The sequence below is a fragment of the Trachemys scripta genome, chromosome 5, assembly GCF_013100865.1.
Source record: "Trachemys scripta elegans isolate TJP31775 chromosome 5, CAS_Tse_1.0, whole genome shotgun sequence".
NCBI lineage: Eukaryota > Metazoa > Chordata > Testudines > Emydidae > Trachemys > Trachemys scripta.
The window spans coordinates 84956270-84973687 of NC_048302.1; the positions used below are offsets into that span (position 1 = coordinate 84956270).

The following is a 17418-nucleotide window of genomic DNA, read 5'->3' on the forward strand; positions in this document are numbered from 1 at the left end:
CAAGTAAGTATATTTTATTAAGATAAAAGTCACTACAAAGAAACAAAATTAAAAAAGAATCTACACACAAGATAATAAGCTTGCCAGAGATCACTCCAACAGCAATATGGGCTCTGGCTGGAGCAGTCCTTCAAATCCCACCCAGGAGTTTTACTGTTCATCACCCCCTTTGCGCCAAACAAGAACACTCATGAGTAAGAGTCACTCATTGATCTGGTTTGGCTTTTTGGAGAGACCATGTTAATCAGCCAGACAACGTGTCTCTGTTCAAAGTACAGCTTCCATATGATGGACTTGAGGAGGGTCATTTGCATTTCCCTCACCCCACAATTTCTTAGGAAATCTACTTCACACTCAAAAAATCCTTTGAAATTCCTAATATTTCACTGAGATTGCATTAATCCTGCCTCCTTTTAAAGAAATTCTATACAATCCGACAAATGTACACTAACATTTGCATGTTCAACATAATGTCCTCCTCTAATACTTAAACGTAATTCAATTATTTTTTTCTTAATTCCATAAGCACTTTATCCAAGATATTGCAGAATATTGTCATATCTGTCACAGTGGACTCAGTCCTCAAGTAAGCTAGAGCTCTGTCACCTTCCTACCCCCTGGTGACAAAGCCTGTCAGGATCCTGACAAGGAGAGTCAGAATCAAGGGTCAGAGCAGGGTCAAAGCTGAGGCTGAGAGTAGCAGAGAAGCTCAGAGTCAAATTGCAGGCTGGGGTTGATATTAAATTACAGGGTCTGGGTCAGGAAGTGAGGGCTAAATCAAGCCAAGGTCAAAGCAAGTTCAAGAGCAGAAAGCAGGCACTTTTTTAGCAGCTCCAGGAGATCCAGCCTGTTGCATGAACACTTCATGGAATGTCCCTTGGGTTTATATAGGGCAGGAAGCCAATAAGGAGCCATGAGGCTGCTGCATGTTGGACCCCGTGAGGTAGGGCTTCCCATGGTCTGTATCTGCTGCAGTGGGCTGTTGGTAGTGGAGTGCAAGCTAATTACAGCTTCTGCTGTGTAGCAGTGTGAATATGTTTGATGCCTAGCAGTTCATTAGGATCATTAGTTCACAGGATCAAGACCTGCTAGGCCTTAGAGAGTTTAAGTTTGGCATACCCTGGAGCAGTCACAGGCCCATGATGGCTGGGATCACTGTAGCTTGTCATGCCCCAACTTATATCCAGCACACCCTTTATTAAGCAGCTGAAAGGTTCTGGCCTGGTGATTCTGCCCCAAATGTAAATAGTCAGTATTCCTGTATTAAAGAGCTTAGGGTAAGTTTCTAATACATGCATGGAATTTGGATGTTTAACATATGAAAATTGGTCTAAGCTGTTGCTATCTAACTGTAGTGTTAGAATGTTAGCAGTTAAATGGTTCAAGATGGTCACCTGTTCATACTGACATACATCTAAGTCATCAAGTTTAGTGCACAAATAAAGTGACTCTTTAAACTAACTAAAAATCACTTTTCAATGTTCATTGAATACGTCTGAAACTGGTTAAAACTTGGAGAGCCTAAGCAAAATTTCTGAAAACTGCACTGTGTAAATCAGGGTTACTTTCAGGCAATTAACAACTGTGTAGGTATTTCAAAATTATCTTTAAATTCCCTTTTCAGATATTGGGAAATAAAACAATTTAATATTAAGACTAATAAACATCAAATTTCTGCAACTGTCCAAATATTAAAGTTTTCTTTAGTGATGACATTTTCTACTTTGTATTTATTTGTATTTATTTTTAAGCAACTTCCACTGTGATATTACAATTGGTGACTATTCAAGCAATTTACTGTAATAATTAGTAAGGACCAAAAAACAGATTTTTAAGTAGTTCTGTTAAAATAAAAAGTGTGATCTGATTATGTAACCAATAGACACGTATTCTTCTGTATTTGGAATGGGTCTAGAACATTCAGGGCACTACCACAACTTAAATGATAAGCAAGAGTTGTGTGAAAAGTTTGTCATGAATAGTAGATAAGTCCAGATTTTCCCTTTTCCTCAAAAGGTGTTAAAAACACCTTAAATCTACACTGTTAAAGAGAAAAAACATGCTGTATATTCACACAGCTATAAGTGACAGCTATTTCCTTATCCTTCTGTATTATAAAGTGAAATATAAAGTGAAAAGAAGCAGCCAAATGAGACATATATAGCATTAGCATAATACTTAGCTTTAAAATCTAATTCGCCTTTTAAAGTTTTAATGATAAAAGTGAATACATCACTGTTTATCAATCGGGCATTTTTTTTTAAACTCATCTTTGCTCTAAACACCTCCTGACTAAAAAAATAATAACAAAGCAATGGAGCAATTACTAAGTACTGCCAACATAAAGAGAAGGAAACATTAATTCTTTCATGTGTAACTGTTAGAAAGTCTGTATAAAAACGCAAGAACAGCCATACTGGGTCAGACCAAAAGTCCATCTAGCCCAACATCCTGTCTTCCAACAGTGGCCAATGCCAGGTTCCCCAGAGGGAATGAACAGAACAGGTAACCATCAAGTGATCCATTCATTGTTGCTCATTCTCAGCTTCTGGCAAACAGAGGCTAGGGACACCATCTCTGCCCATCCTGGCAAATAGCCACTGATGGACCTATCTTCCATGAATGTATCTAGTTTTTTTAACCCTGTTATTGTCTTGGCCTTCACAACATCCTCTGGCAAAGAGTTACACAGGTTGACTGTGCACTGTGTTTTTTGTATGTAAGACTTTATACTATTTGTGAAATTTCTTTGCATCCAAATTCTCTGCTTGATAGTACTGAGCTGTGAAATGAAGCCTTAGGTAATTCTTGTTGCAAGAGACAATGAATAGTTTCACTGAAACTATTCATTCTGTCAGCCAGTTACAGTGACTTTCTATTATATAGACTGTACCAGAAAACAAAAAGATATCACAACCTGAATAATAAGACAGACAAGTGCATTATGACATGCAAACAGAAGTTTCTTATTTATCTTGATGCATGTTGACTTTGCTTACACTTTCCCCCCTCCAAACACCCAAACACATACTGGAAATTGTTCATACTTGTATTAAGGATGTGGAATCTTCATAAAAAAACAAAACAAAAAAACAGCCAAACCTGACTATATTTAAAAAATATACAAGGAAGATAGCACAGAATTTTTATGATATAAGATATATTATATTATAAAAATCTGTGTTTTCTTTGTACATTTTTAATATGGTATTTACATCAGTAGTAATGCAGTAGGAGGCAGGGGCTGGGTCTCTCTCTGTATTCAAGAAGTACCTAGCACATTTTGAGTACTACCACAGTCTAAATACAGAAAGCCAGAGAAGCACTATTTCCATTACACTGCTGCCTGAGACACGGCTTCACAGAAATAACAGGCTTCTCTGCATGCTGGGAGATGCTGCAAGGTTAGGGAGGGGCAGTGAGTCTGATCTAGAGCACTAGGAGTTTGTCTGCACAGCAATTGGGAGGTGTAATTTCCAGTGTGGGAAGACATACACATGCTAGCTCTGCTCAAGTCAGCACCTAAAAAGAGTGTGATTGTGGTGGCCTGGGCGGTACCTGCCCCAATACGTACTCTGGGGTTGGGTGGGACTGTACTCAGGCAGCTAGCCCAAGCCACCACCCATGACACTGCAGCCACACTGCTATTTTTAGGCGCAGCTTGAGCAGAGCTAGCATGTGTATGTCTTCCCACACTGGAAATTACACCTCCGGCACATCAATCTGACTCAAAACCTCATTCCCAGGCAAAGTGAGGGTCAGTGGTTCAGTACTGCCAACACCACAGTCAAAAATCATGAACATTCCTACAGCAGCTCTGACTGGCTGCTCTTCCACAGGAGATGGGGAAATCAGAGGGGGACCTTCCTAGCACAGGGCTCAGTCATATAGGGATTGGAATGTCTCGAGTCATTGTGAGACTGACTCCAGCAGGGGCCAAAATCACGTAACTCACAATGAAAGAGTTGAGAACACTGATGGCTTGTGGCATGCCCTGGCAGAACAAGGATAGGATGTTTGTGGCAACAAGGTATATCTCCCTCTACGAGGCTCCTGAAATGCTGCCTAGAACACTTAGATTTGTCTTGTAGATTGCAGGGCTTCCTTACCACTGTTGTGGTGGCAGAGGGAGCCTGGTAGAGCAGTGCTCTACTAGGGAGATCAGAGGGTTAAACTCTTGCTGCTGCAGTGACTCAGGTCAGGAGAGGAAGAGGGGAGCTACAAGCTGAAATAAAGTCAATATTGAACAACAGCAACAACTTATGAAACAAAGTGGTGAGAAGCAACTGAATTGCAGTGCTTAAGTTGTGCCAGAATACTCAGAAATGCCATACCGGCAGTTCTTTAAGGAGCCAAGGTAGCATATCAGTACATCTGATGGTGGCAGGCAAGGCTCCTTTTCCACCCTGGCTGCAGAGAATCATCCAAGTTGGGAAGTGCCAGGCACTGGCAGAGTGTGCTCAGTGGCAGGTCAGTGAAGAGAGAGCTGGGGAAACTGCAGCCAGAAACTGCAGAGGAACATGGAGGCAGGAGCCACCAGGAGCTAAGGGCATAGCTAGAGCCAGGATGTTAGGAGCTAGGTAATGGGCTCACCTGAATAGTATAGAGCTCCATGGGCAGCAGGAGATGGACACAGGTAGGGGGGAGGCAGGGATGGGATGGAATCTAAGGGGAGTGACCTCTCCTGGTCCTCCCCCACCTCTCCCAGCGCCCTATCTTCCTCTCAGCTCCTCCCGTGATCCCCTGTTCCCTTCTGCTTCCTCCTGAGGCATTCTACTGCCCTGCATTCTGACACTTTTTTAAAAGGAATCCAGCACTGCTGAACTGCCATCTTGTTCCACCAATAGAGGCAGAATTTCTGGTGGACTGAGCTGAAGGGCAGGGCTCAGTCCTGAATCCTCTAGCAATAATACTGGACCATCTCCAAATTCCACAAGTGAGAGGCATCACCTATTTGCTATGAATGAGGAGAGAAGCTGTGAATCAGAAAAACTCTTGATTTGATCTTCAATGTGCACATTTCCGGTACATTTATTCATCTTTAAACCTTTTGAAAACCTTATATTAAAAACAAATCCACTTACTAAATCCTCAAAATTTAGGAGGGAGCAAAGTGATTACCAAACCCTAAGGTTTTGGCTGCTGCTCCATAGTCTGGGGAATTTGATTTGTTTCTCTTCCACCTCCCCGTGCCACCCACATGAGAAAGGAAACTGTGATTAGTCATGTGTTATAGTTTTCATTGAGTGAGCATAACTTATGATCAGAAAAAGGGTTTAGAGAAATCACAAGTTCATCTTTACAGAAACTTTCATGCAGGTCTTCATCTAACCCTAACCCTAACCCACTCAAGTTACTCAGAGTCTTCCTCTTGACCTTAATGGCAACTCTAGTGGGTCATTTATCATCACAGGAATTGAAGGAGAAGTTAGTGCAAACAAGGAAACGTCTAGTCAGGTGTGTCTTTTCCATAGAAAGAGCTCTAGAAAGATAATCTCTTTTCATAAATATTTTTGCTATTTTTCCAAACTAGAAAACACATATATTCTCCTCAACAGAGCTGAAAGCTGAGACACAATAGTTTTAAAATTAGCAGACAATACAAAGAGAAAAGCAAAGAAAAAATATCTGCTGATGATTTAAAGATAGAAAAGAAAGGAAAAATATAAAATAGTACTGTACCAGGCAGATTGTTAGAGTTGGCAGTTAAATAGATACACAGTAGGAGACAGCAGCTCCAGCATTCCCCAACAGTAAACAGCAACAACACTAGATATCTGCTTAATCATATAGTAAATAAAGTGAAAATGCAATACCTGTTCAAAGCTTCAATGATATTCACTGTCAGAGCAATTTCATATAATAGCATACTCTGATTTAGCTTGCCTTGTTCTATCCATCGGTTTCTGAAGGATACTCAGTAGTAGTATAATATGTGATTCTGCAACAAATTGAGCCTGACTGCTCCCATGTATGTAACTCTGCAAAATGAGAGTAAGAAACAAAAATAAATCATCATCATTAAGGCTGTGAAAAATGTTGAAAATGACATGATTTAGTATGTGTGAGAATTAAAATTAAACCTGTCTTGCAAAACAATGCATAAATAGTGTAGTGCCCGCAGAAGATATATACTTATAAAGTTACATTTTTTACAAACCATTGTTAAAAGCAAACCATCTGAAAAGCACAGCTAAAGCCCAGGTCCACCATATATAAAAACTGCTATACTTGATTGGCCACCCGTGAATCAGAAATCCCACATATTTTGAAATTTAATTTACAAGCTTCATCCACCTGAGTGATTCCAAGTTCTTCATCCCATTGCAATTTAAATGATGGGAGGGATGAGTAATAGATAGCTCTTAGCAACTACTAACACTGACCAACAAAAGTGTGTGTGTGTCCATCTTCTTTGAAGATCACTTGTTGACTGGGGAGGGGCTGGGTTCAGGGATATGTCTAAACATGGCTTTAACAGATATTCAAATGTCAAGTGAAAAAACAGGAGGCTTGAGAAAGGAAGTTGAACTTTGCCAAAACGTTAACAGACTATCACACAGCCACCATTTCATAGGCTACAAAATTCACAGAATCTGCAACCAGGGCCGGCTCCAGGCACCAGCCTGGCAAGCAGGTGCTTGGGGCGGCTGCTCCGGAGAGGGGCGGCACGTCCAGGTATTTGGCGGCAATTCGGCGGACGGTCCCTCGCTCCCGCTGGGAGCAAAGGACCTCCCGCCGAATTGCCGCCGCAGATCGCAATCACGGCTTTTTTTTTTTTTTTTGGCTGCTTGGGGCGGCCAAAACCCTGGAGCCGGCCCTGTCTGCAACCCCTGGAGACGCTGCCACTATACCTCCTTATCATAAGATATTTTAGTTTGCCACATGACTAACCTCATGTACACAGCCATCTGCACTCACTTCTCAGAAGCACTAAATGCCGCACATCCCTTCAGTTAAAGTAGGTCTCCCAATACCATCTTACCTGAAAACAATGTGTCCTCATACTCCTTAGCTTATACAAAAGAATTTTACTGAACCACTGAAAAAAAAATCTACATCCTTTGCCAGTCTCAGAGTGGGCATCATATTTAGCATCTACTCTCATATTTGGAGGGTGTAGATGGGGGGGGAGAGGGGAGAATCATCCTTGCTGAGAAAGGCAACTTGCACTTGTTCTCTCAAGGCATAACAATTGAATAACATTGACATGTGCTCCAATGTGGTCATGATATTCTCCCTTTGTATTTGGCTTATTTACTTTAGTTCCCCGCACCCCAAAGAAAAAAGAAAAAAAGAAACTTACAATAAATAAAATAAGATACATATATTAGATATGGAAAGACATTTTAAAGAGCAAATATACTCAAAATTTGATGTTTTTGATATATAGTCCAATAATGACTTGAAAATATCCTGTTTTGTGGACTTGTTTTTAAACAAAGTGACTCACTGAAAATTGAAAGTATGTTTTCAATACAAAACTAGCTATTGTTGAAGGATAGCGAATAACCACACCAACTGAAAAAAAAAGTGCTATAGCCAGACAGTGAAATCAGCTTGTCATACTACTTTTTTGAAATAATTATATACTCATCAAAAGTCAAACATGCATTTTTAAAGCACCAAGGTAAAATCCTGGCCCCACTGAAGCCAATGGCAAGATGCCAAGGGGAGCCAGTATTACCCCTCATATTTTATAATTTTTACTTTTAAAAAAAAAATTTTGTATGTAGACTATCGATGTTAGGGCCCAAAATGATTTCAAACTCGAAAGAAAAATAAAAGATGCTGCTGCTTCAAGCCACAAAAAATGCCTTTATTCAAACTGACTAAATTTTGGCTGATGTTGTTATGATAAAATGCATAGCCCATAAGATATCATAAAATAATTTTTACTCAGTGGATGGCTACCTGCTATTCTTTAAAAGTCATTATATATGTTCAAATACTCAATTTCGCTTTAGTTTGGTTAAGAAGTTCATATTTATCAGTGATTTCCCCCCACCCAAGTAAAAACCATGTTTTTCTAACAAGAGAAAATGATTGATCTTAGAAGATTGGACTTTATGATTTTTCAGTAAGGCATGATACAAGCCAATCTATATTCTGTAGGTTTTTGACAAGCTAGCCAAGAAACTCTAACTAGCCCAAGATAGAGGAATGTCAAAGAAGAGAAGGCAATACTCACATTTTTCAGTTAACTTGAGAATAGTTAATTATTAAGTTGAATTAAATGAAATTGATTCTGAAACCATCATTATTTGCTCTGCTGTGTTAAATAGCATAAAAGGGACATTTGTGTTGCTCTTCTCATTACTACTTACATATGAGGCTGACTATAATTACAGATCCATGCTAACAGTTATTCCTGCTCAGCTATGCAATGATAGCCGTGGCCTAACTAACCTATAGTCCACATGACTGTATGCAGCCATGGGAACAAATGGAGACCAATTTGATCCCAGCTCTCTCTTCACATGGGAAACCAAACACTGTCCCCAGGCACCTTCCAATAACAAAAGGGAAAACTAAAATTTCAAGTTTTTTTGAAAAATGGAGGAGAAAAGTAAGGTCTTCTCTGTGTATATGTATAAAGCTCTCAGTTGTGACATTTGGTATTTTACAAACTTAGCAGACAAAAATATGCTGGAACTAGGGGTGCTAACTCCTAATTCAAAAAGAAAATATCTGCAGTGGATTTTGATCCACACAATTATGGTCCCGTTCCTGCAAACAAACACTTAAGCACGTTTCATGACAGGGGACTGGACTGACCTCACTGTCCATTCCAGTCGTATGATTCTAGTGTGCCTTTATTCACCTGAGCACTCTCATCTCATTCAGTGGGATGTCTCCTGTGTTTTAAGCATTAGGGGCCTAAACATGCACAATAAATGGTGAATGTCTCCTACTTCTCATTACAATTTTAGTAGAGTGTACTAGACTAAGACTTCATTATGTTTACAAAATATACCATAGTATATTTACTAATACAGTATTAACTGTTTGTATCAAATCATTCAATCTAAACTACATGTCTCACAAATTAATATTTTTGGTTTCTTACACATAATAAAATCATTTTTACATACCCTAAGTTTCACACACACACACACACACACACAAAAGAAAAAAGAAAGAGGGAGAGTCCAGCTGCACTTTTTATGTATAGAAATGTACATGTACCCTACTTTGGCCCATCTCCAGGGTGAGCTAAATTGCAAGGAAAAAGAAACAGTGGGGATTCAAGGAACCAGTCTTCAAGAGATAGTGTTGTTAAACAATGGTGATGACGCTGACTTGTTATCACATGAATACAGAGAAAACAAATCTCTTCTGTACATGTAAAATACTTGATATCAGAAGGGGTCAGTTTTACTGATATACTTTTAATTGTCCTTATTCCATTAAAATTGATTTTAACAAGTATGAGTAACATGAAATGATCTTATCTTATGGAAGCAATCTGGCAGCTCATTTTTATCCTAAATAATACACTGCACGACTGACTTTTCCTCTTTCTGTATAAATATTGTAGCAATTTAAACCACAATACCATTTTATAGACTAAGATCTTCAGTATCTTTCCATATTTGTATTGTATGTTGCTGATACCCTATGATCACAACCATTGTTTCGTCATGTTTAGTTTGTTAATTGTAGCACTATATTTATTCTACCACTGGAAGATAATTTAAATAAAAGAAAAAAATATTATTCTCAAAGCTTACTGTTAATTTCCTACCAATGTGTACTCTTATTTCATGTACACAAGGCTCTCTTCACATTTGACTGCACAATAGACAAAGCTATCTAATTTTTTTTCTTACTTAATATTATTACACGACCTTACAATCTACTTATTGATGGGTTAGCACAGTCAGCCAGAGCCTTAGGAATAATGGTGCAGGCATGAGCTCAATAAACAACAGAACTACATCTGTTTATTATTGCAATAGGGTAGAGAGGCAGCTCCCTGGCTGCTGCTGGTTACTGTTACCAAACAGCTATGCTCTCTTCGCAAGCAGGAAGCATACCCCCACCCTGATCTTCTCTATTGAGTTGCTTCCTAAAGCAAGGTTCCTTTCCCTCCGTGTGGGAGAAGCCACAGTCTTTAGGGCTGTCTGTGGGAGCCAGTACAGTAAATATGTTACAAAGTACTGCTCAAATTACATTGTGTGGTTTCTGGTATCAGCAGGAAATATTAATTACAATTCTTCAGTATATTCAGTCAATGACATGGGTTTATTTTGCATGTAAATATCTAGACCTCCAACCTGCAAATTAACATTCATATTTTGTTAAGTGCCAACAAACAGATCTGGTGCTACAAAAGACTGAACACTGAGTTCCAAGCTCTGAAAATTTAGAGCCCGATTTTCCATTTTCTTACACCGGGTGTAGTCATTTACACTTGGCAAACTGAGTGTAAAATTCTACTATTCTGATATAATAGATGGTTTGAGTCCTTGACATTTACATCAATTTTGCACAGATGTGCAGACTACTTACAAGGACAAAGCAGTGAAGAATCAGTTTCTTACAATTTAAACATAACAGATGAGATGCTGAAATGCTTATACTGTAGCAGCAAATACCTAGAATATTGTAGGGCTTTTTAAACCTGAACTTTAAAGAAAAACCTGAAAGGGTCTAGATAATTTAGGTCCAGTCTCCCTGAGAAACTACCTCCTCTCCAAATGATATAGCAGTGGTAGAGATCAGTTGACGCATTGGAGCTGCTTGCCCAGTGATATAATTGGGAGAGTGCTAGGGGGAAGTGCATTTTGAATTAGCTGCCCTTGGTTTTGGAACCGCCTTCCAACACTGGGTTATTAAGTCCCAAATGTGGTGACCTTTAGGGCATGCTGGAATATTTGCATGTTATGACAGGTTTTCCTGGGGGAGGAGGAATGATTATGGAGGGGAGGGAGGTAATGAGACAAGCCATGATGCTTGTTGGGAAGGATTCAGAGCTCTGATTTTTAAAATATGTTTATGTATTTTGTTAGAGTTTGTTGTTTACCGTATGTAATATGCCTAGAACACAAAATACATACAAATGACTTAATGAAATAAAAAACCAAACAAGTAAAATACTGGTGCTTAGATACCAAAGTGATAAGTGACTTAAAAACACCTAAAATGTATATTTGAGTTTATTACATCATCATAGATACAAAGTATTAACTATTTAATTTTAAATAAAGAAAGATTATATGTCTGCAATAAACTCTACATATCAGGGCTTGATTAGTGATGGTCAAAGAAGCAAGTATAATTACATATTGAGACTACAAATTCTTCTTACCCATCTTGGCAGTCCTTTGGCCATGGGGGGTGAGGGGGGCAGGGAGTTTTATTTTTAAACAAAGAGGCAACAATACCACAACTTCCACTTTTTAAAAAATCCATTAATAGAAGACAAACCACTAGAACTGGGCTTTGCAACAAGACCCCCCCCACACACATAAATGGTGTAATATTTTAGAAAATGCTATCTGAGATATTCCATACTAGAATAATATTTCAGAATATATATGTATGCACATACTCGAACAGTGTGAATCTCAAAATTCCCCCAACTACTAGCTAAAATTTGAAGTCAGGTGATTCAGAATGATATTCTGACATTCTCATGTGTAGCATTCTATAATATACACCTCTACCTCGATATAACGCGACCTGATATAACACAAATTCGGATATAACACGGTAAAGCAGTGCTCCGGGAGGCACTCCAGTGGATCAAAGCAAGTTCAATATAACGCGGTTTCACCTATAATGCGGTCATGCAGATCTCTAACAGATTAATTTAGTTGTTAGTATATTTCTGCGTTCTGAACTTTTAGACCAACAAGAAATGCATTATAACACAAAATAGACTTGCAAGGTTTGGGCTTGGGGTGGGGGAGAGGGATTGTCACTGTGTGAAAACCCACATGTTAACTCCAATTATCACAACACAGATTAGCCCACCCATTAAAGTAAACAGACAGACAAGAGCACATCACACCAATGCTTCACCTATTCAGTTGGATTCCTATTCCTTCTAGATCTGCTTCAACATCCTGGTCCTAATCTTTAAAGCCCTCATTGGGTTAAGGCCTAGCTAGCTGTTTCATACACACCCAATCAAGACAGCTGAAATCCACAGCTGCAGTGATACCTAGTGGTCAGAATCCAGGCTGACTATTACGTATCCTATGACTAGGGCAGAACCCTTTTTGCTGAGGGCGCAAGAGTAGGGGATTGTAAGCATTAGTTCAGAATGAACCTGAGCATAATCTCTTTTCCACTGCATTCTTATCTCTTTGTGCAAGCTCTCCTGAGGGTTGTAGAGGAATATGACATCTTTTCTCAGAGTCACATTTAGAAACAAAAAAACAAACATTAGCAATAGTATTCTGACCAATAAGGGGCGAAATAATTTGTTACTGTGTGGAAACACTGCATGATTCTGAAATGTTTGTATTCAGTGCTCAGATACTACTTTAATTGGCATAGAAATGCCTAGAAAGATATTAGAGGCTAGATGAAATCCTGCTTGAACTTGTTGTTGTTTTGTTTTTTGTAGAAAGAACAGATTCTGGCTGCAATGGAAAGACAGAAGAAAACAGAAGACAAAGAATAGTAAGGACAGTGGAGTGGTTATAATTGTAGGTGAGGAAGATTAAAAAGGGAAGCATGAGTTTGCAATGGAAATGACCAGTTTGATTTTGGCTTTCAGGCAGTCCATATATGTTGGGGAAATTAATATTGTTTTAAAATAACTATAATTGTTAGTCTTCTGATAGTCAAACTTAATGTGTCCTAAGGGGGGAGGAGTCTATTAAAAAGGCAGTCCAGATGCTAAAGCAACAGATATCCTTGTATGTAATTTTGAAGTATATGTGGATAAGCTTTTATATTCACTGTGACTCTACAAAATTCTCTATAAAGATAATATTGATATTATCAATAAAAGGTGATCAAGTTACATTTGTATGGGTAAAGTGGGATAATAAAATCAATACAAGTCACAAGAATGTCTAAGGTCAGGTGGGAAAGACCCAAGCTTGGTATATTTGTAGTGATTGTTAATTGTTTCATCAAGAACAGAACAGAACATGGCATCACATGAATTGGCCAGGAAACCAAATTGTATATTCTATAAATGTAATATTTATATTATTCTACAAATTATTATATAAATTGTTATATAATTAATGCCTCAAGATGGAATGTTTCCAATTCATGCAAACAGATACTCAAAATACATAGGTATTGATATCTGGGTACAGTTTCATCAAATTATACTGTATCTTAGATGTTATATTTAATATGGGCAGCAAGGAAACACGATACAAAAGAAGAGTATGTTTCAACATGTGCATACACTTTCAGAGTATGAAAAAGTTGAGAGGGTAATCTCAATCTGAACTATGGAGGGGTAACCATTTCACAGCTATTGCATGTGAAGCAATGGTGGTGGATACACAGTAATTTTAAAGGCCTAAAAATTGTACTTTCAGAGTATGTCCCTAAAATAGAAATTTAAGATTATGGATAAAAATAGGTAAGTGCCTTTTGCACACAAAAATGTTATTTCCTTTGCAGTTATATTTGTCTATGTGCATGTTTTGAAGCCACAAATCATTTTATATTAAAAGTGCCAAGAACATTGGATTTATGTTTATTACTGTCAAAGCAACAAAGAAAGGCCAATACTTTCACACATGGATGTCTAAGTTATGCACCAAACTCCATGTTTAGGCACTTACATGAAAGCTTGCCAGATTTTCTGCAAGTTTTGACAAACCATATCTCATTTCAATAGAAGTTCTGGGTGCTCAACTCTTCTGAAAATCTAGCTACTTTGTTTTATATGACTACTTTTAGGCGCTCACTGAAAAGTCTTACCAAAATAACTTAATTTACGTGGCTGTTTTCAAAATGTTGGACTGAACAGAGCAGCGCTATTATGATCTTTCAACAAATTATTAGGCAGTGCTGTGTTACTTTCATCAAATCAAGACAACAGAATTCCTTCAATAATGTTACATTATGCCATATCCTCACTGATGTTTGCTGCACAGTGCTTCAAAGCTGAAAAGTGTAAGCTGGTAAAATATAATGTGAGAACTTCAGCATCCTCAAATGTCAATCACAAATGCAATAATTTTAAACAAGGACATTTTAGATAAACTGCAGGTACAAAAGTAAAAGATTGCATCCAGGGTCTTGCCCTGTGTTCCTTTCCAAATCTGTTTCAGTGATAAAAGTTACCGTACAACAAGCAATAAGGGCCAGACGTCCCCACAGACTTCAGCAAGACTTAACTGAAAATGAAAGGTCAATGCTTGAAAGTAGATATCTTTTTTGCAAAGTCCTTCATCTTTTGCAGCATTATCTCCTAAATGTTAACACTGATATGACTGGGGAAGAGCTTAAAGCCACCTTTGCTGTGGTAACAAGTAACTTACAAAAGGAATCTGTTTTATTAGTCAGTTATCCAGAAGGTTTTACACTTTAGCATTATCACCAAACTGGTACTTTTTATTTTCATGGATTACTAAAGTGATAGCTTAATACAAGTTAAATTAAGTTGTCACATTTTGTAAAAGAAATGTAAAGATTTTTATTTATATCTATATCTATAACTATATATAAACAGCAATATATTAGAGATAAATGCAATGTCTTACTACTAATTATTCCCTTATAGACATGATATATTGTCCTATTTATTTTTTATCTTTTATGTTTTGTGTATAATTATGGTTTGGTTAAAGTGCAGTTCTACTCTGAAAAATGCATTGAAAATGTTTACCCTTAGTTTCTGAGTTTGTTTCAATTATTCTACATCAGATGTACTCACTTTAAAAGAAAGTGTTTTCTCTTTCTAATTTCCAACTCTGCAAACTAAATCTGAGAGTAAAGAGATTCTCTCCTTCTCACACATCAACACCAGTAAAGTATTCTGGAAGATAAATCATAGCCTCAATTAATCTGTGCAAACTCTGCCTTCAAATTATGTCCTCAGTAATACCTGAGGGCTACAGGTTTGCATGGCTTTAACTGATTGCCTCTCTAACCAGGGCCAGCTCCAGGGTTTTTGCCGCCCCAAGCGGCAAAAAAAAAAAAAAAAAAAGCCGCGATCGCGATCTGCGGCGGCAATTCGGGGAAGGTCCTTCGGTCCAAGTGGGAGTGAGGGACCGTCTGCCGAATTGCCGCCGAATAGCTGGACGTGCCGCCCCTCTCCAGAGTGGCCGCCCCAAGCACCTGCTTGGCAAGCTGGTGCCTGGAGCCGGCCCTGTCTCTAACTGGAATTTAGTAAATAATAAAATCCAACTCTTTCTCCTCTGTAGGGCTTACCTAGATAAATTAGATAGACAATAGAAGTTTCTTTTGCCATTAAAGTCAGACAACATTGCTCTGAACACATCTAAAAACAATTAATAAAAAAGTTTTGTACATATTACTCAATTTTCAGACTACAATTGCACTTTGAAATGGTGGAAAGTGTCAGCGTATGAGATTGGCCTATTACTTGGGGCAGGAATTATAATTACTAGTGGTATACCTATTGCCTAGACATGACCAACAATTTTCTCTATATTTGCATATAATCACAGACAAGTCTCTCATCATCTCATGGGGGAAATAAATGATATGAACTTTCTTCACTAGAAGGCATAAATAGACCACTTAACATTTAATTTGAAAATGTAACCAGATTTGAACTAGAATTTCTAAAGGCAGTTTATAAAAATCACTGTACCAATATGCTGAAAATCTAGCATTCATAGTGGCAAGTGTGGTTTATTAAAGGCTATTTTTAATTCAGTAACAAAAATAGTTAATGTTTATTGCTTATGATATATCAATATTATGATGGAATACCCTAAAAGAAGATTGAAATGCCTTTCTTTTAGAGATTCAGAATAGGTGCTTAATTATATGGTATAAATTTCTTTATAGTCTTGAAGGAAATATATGAAGAGAAGAAACTTGTACTCTGCTAGTAAACTATGGCCTAATTTTCCAGAAGAGAATGTGTAAACCACCTGATAACTGCAAGAAAAATAGAGTTGTGTGTGCACACATTATTCATCTATGAGCTGGTGTCAGGTGTTTGAACTGGCAACCTGAGCACACAAACTTACTAAAAGTTAGGCCTATGTGCATAACACAGGTGATATACCTGGCACTCATGAAGAGAAGTGCCAGCCATAGAATTCCATCTCTTCTTTTAATACAGCAGCACAGACTGCAATATTAGGGGAGCTAATGGAATCTTTGAGGCAGCCTCAGAGATGACCAGAATTAATTTAACAGAGTCCCTGACCACATACTGCTGTGGAGTTTCCCTGGATCCATCTCCTAAATCTGAACCTGAATAAAAAGGGGGCATTGGAAGCTTTGATACAGAACTACCTGAGCCAGGGACTTTGACAGTAGCAAGTCAGAAAGCAGCTGGCTCTTAATTCATGTCTCCTACCAACACTTTTTCAGAAGAGGTAATGTCTTGTTTGAAGAAGTAGAGCTTAATACCACAGACTTCAGGCACCCAGAAAAGGAGATCCTCTGTCTCTGGAGTCCTGATCTTTTCTGGGATGGAACAGGGCTTTTTAATAGTGGAAATACCTGCTGAGTTTAGAAGGATGCCGTGTCTATGCTGAAGTGGATAGAGTACTAAAGGGTTTAGTTTAAGGTACCTTTGTACAGGCACAGGTGTCGCAGTATTTGATCTAAACCTAAATGTCAGACTGCAATTTTGGCCACCAAAATGATTGGTGTGACAAGCATATGGTTTTTGCCTGGCTGAAGTGACCCATCCAAAGGACATTGTGGCATAGGCAAAAACTACTGCATTGTCTCAAGTCTTCTGGGTTGATGCAGTAAAACATGAGGAAATGCTTTAAGGCTGAGGAAAAGTAACTAAAATATGCCACCTCATTTAAGGGAGTGTACCCACAGTTTTAAGTTAGATCTAATATAAAATATAGTTTGTAAAGCTATCAGATTATTGGAGGTAGCAGTGGCATTTTCCCTCTATTTGGTGAGAAGAATGCAACTTTGTATTTTCTTTCTTTCCGTACCTTAGACTTCTCAAGCCTGAGCTGCTCCAATGCACTCTACATGGTTCTATGCCTCAAGAGTACTTAAAATTTCAGCTAGTGCAGACTGTGGCTGCCTACTGCTTAAAAATGGTACTTCTGACCTGCCACATATTATGCTTTTTTTCCTGAAATCTGTACTGACTTCCAATTTGCTTCTGGGGAAAATGTAAGGTGTAAGTGGTTTGGACCTGTGTCCTTAGAGACTTCTCACTTAGGGCTGGCCTGAAAACAAGAAATCCAGTTCATGAACAATTCTGAGGTTTTAGTATTTATTTTTGGTCCACATTGAGACAAAAAACTGAGATCCTTT

At 38.2% G+C, this 17418-nt stretch overlaps 1 protein-coding gene across 2 annotated transcripts in view; it reads right to left on the reverse strand.

The window, feature by feature from the left end:
- TUSC3 (tumor suppressor candidate 3) overlaps window positions 1–17418 on the reverse strand; it is a 285711-nt gene that overhangs the window by 47514 nt on the left and 220779 nt on the right. For both annotated transcript variants that reach the window (XM_034772412.1, XM_034772411.1), the window contains exon 7: window positions 5918–5981. In XM_034772412.1, the coding sequence (XP_034628303.1) occupies window positions 5918–5981 (64 nt within the window). The remainder of the gene's footprint in view (window positions 1–5917; window positions 5982–17418) is intronic.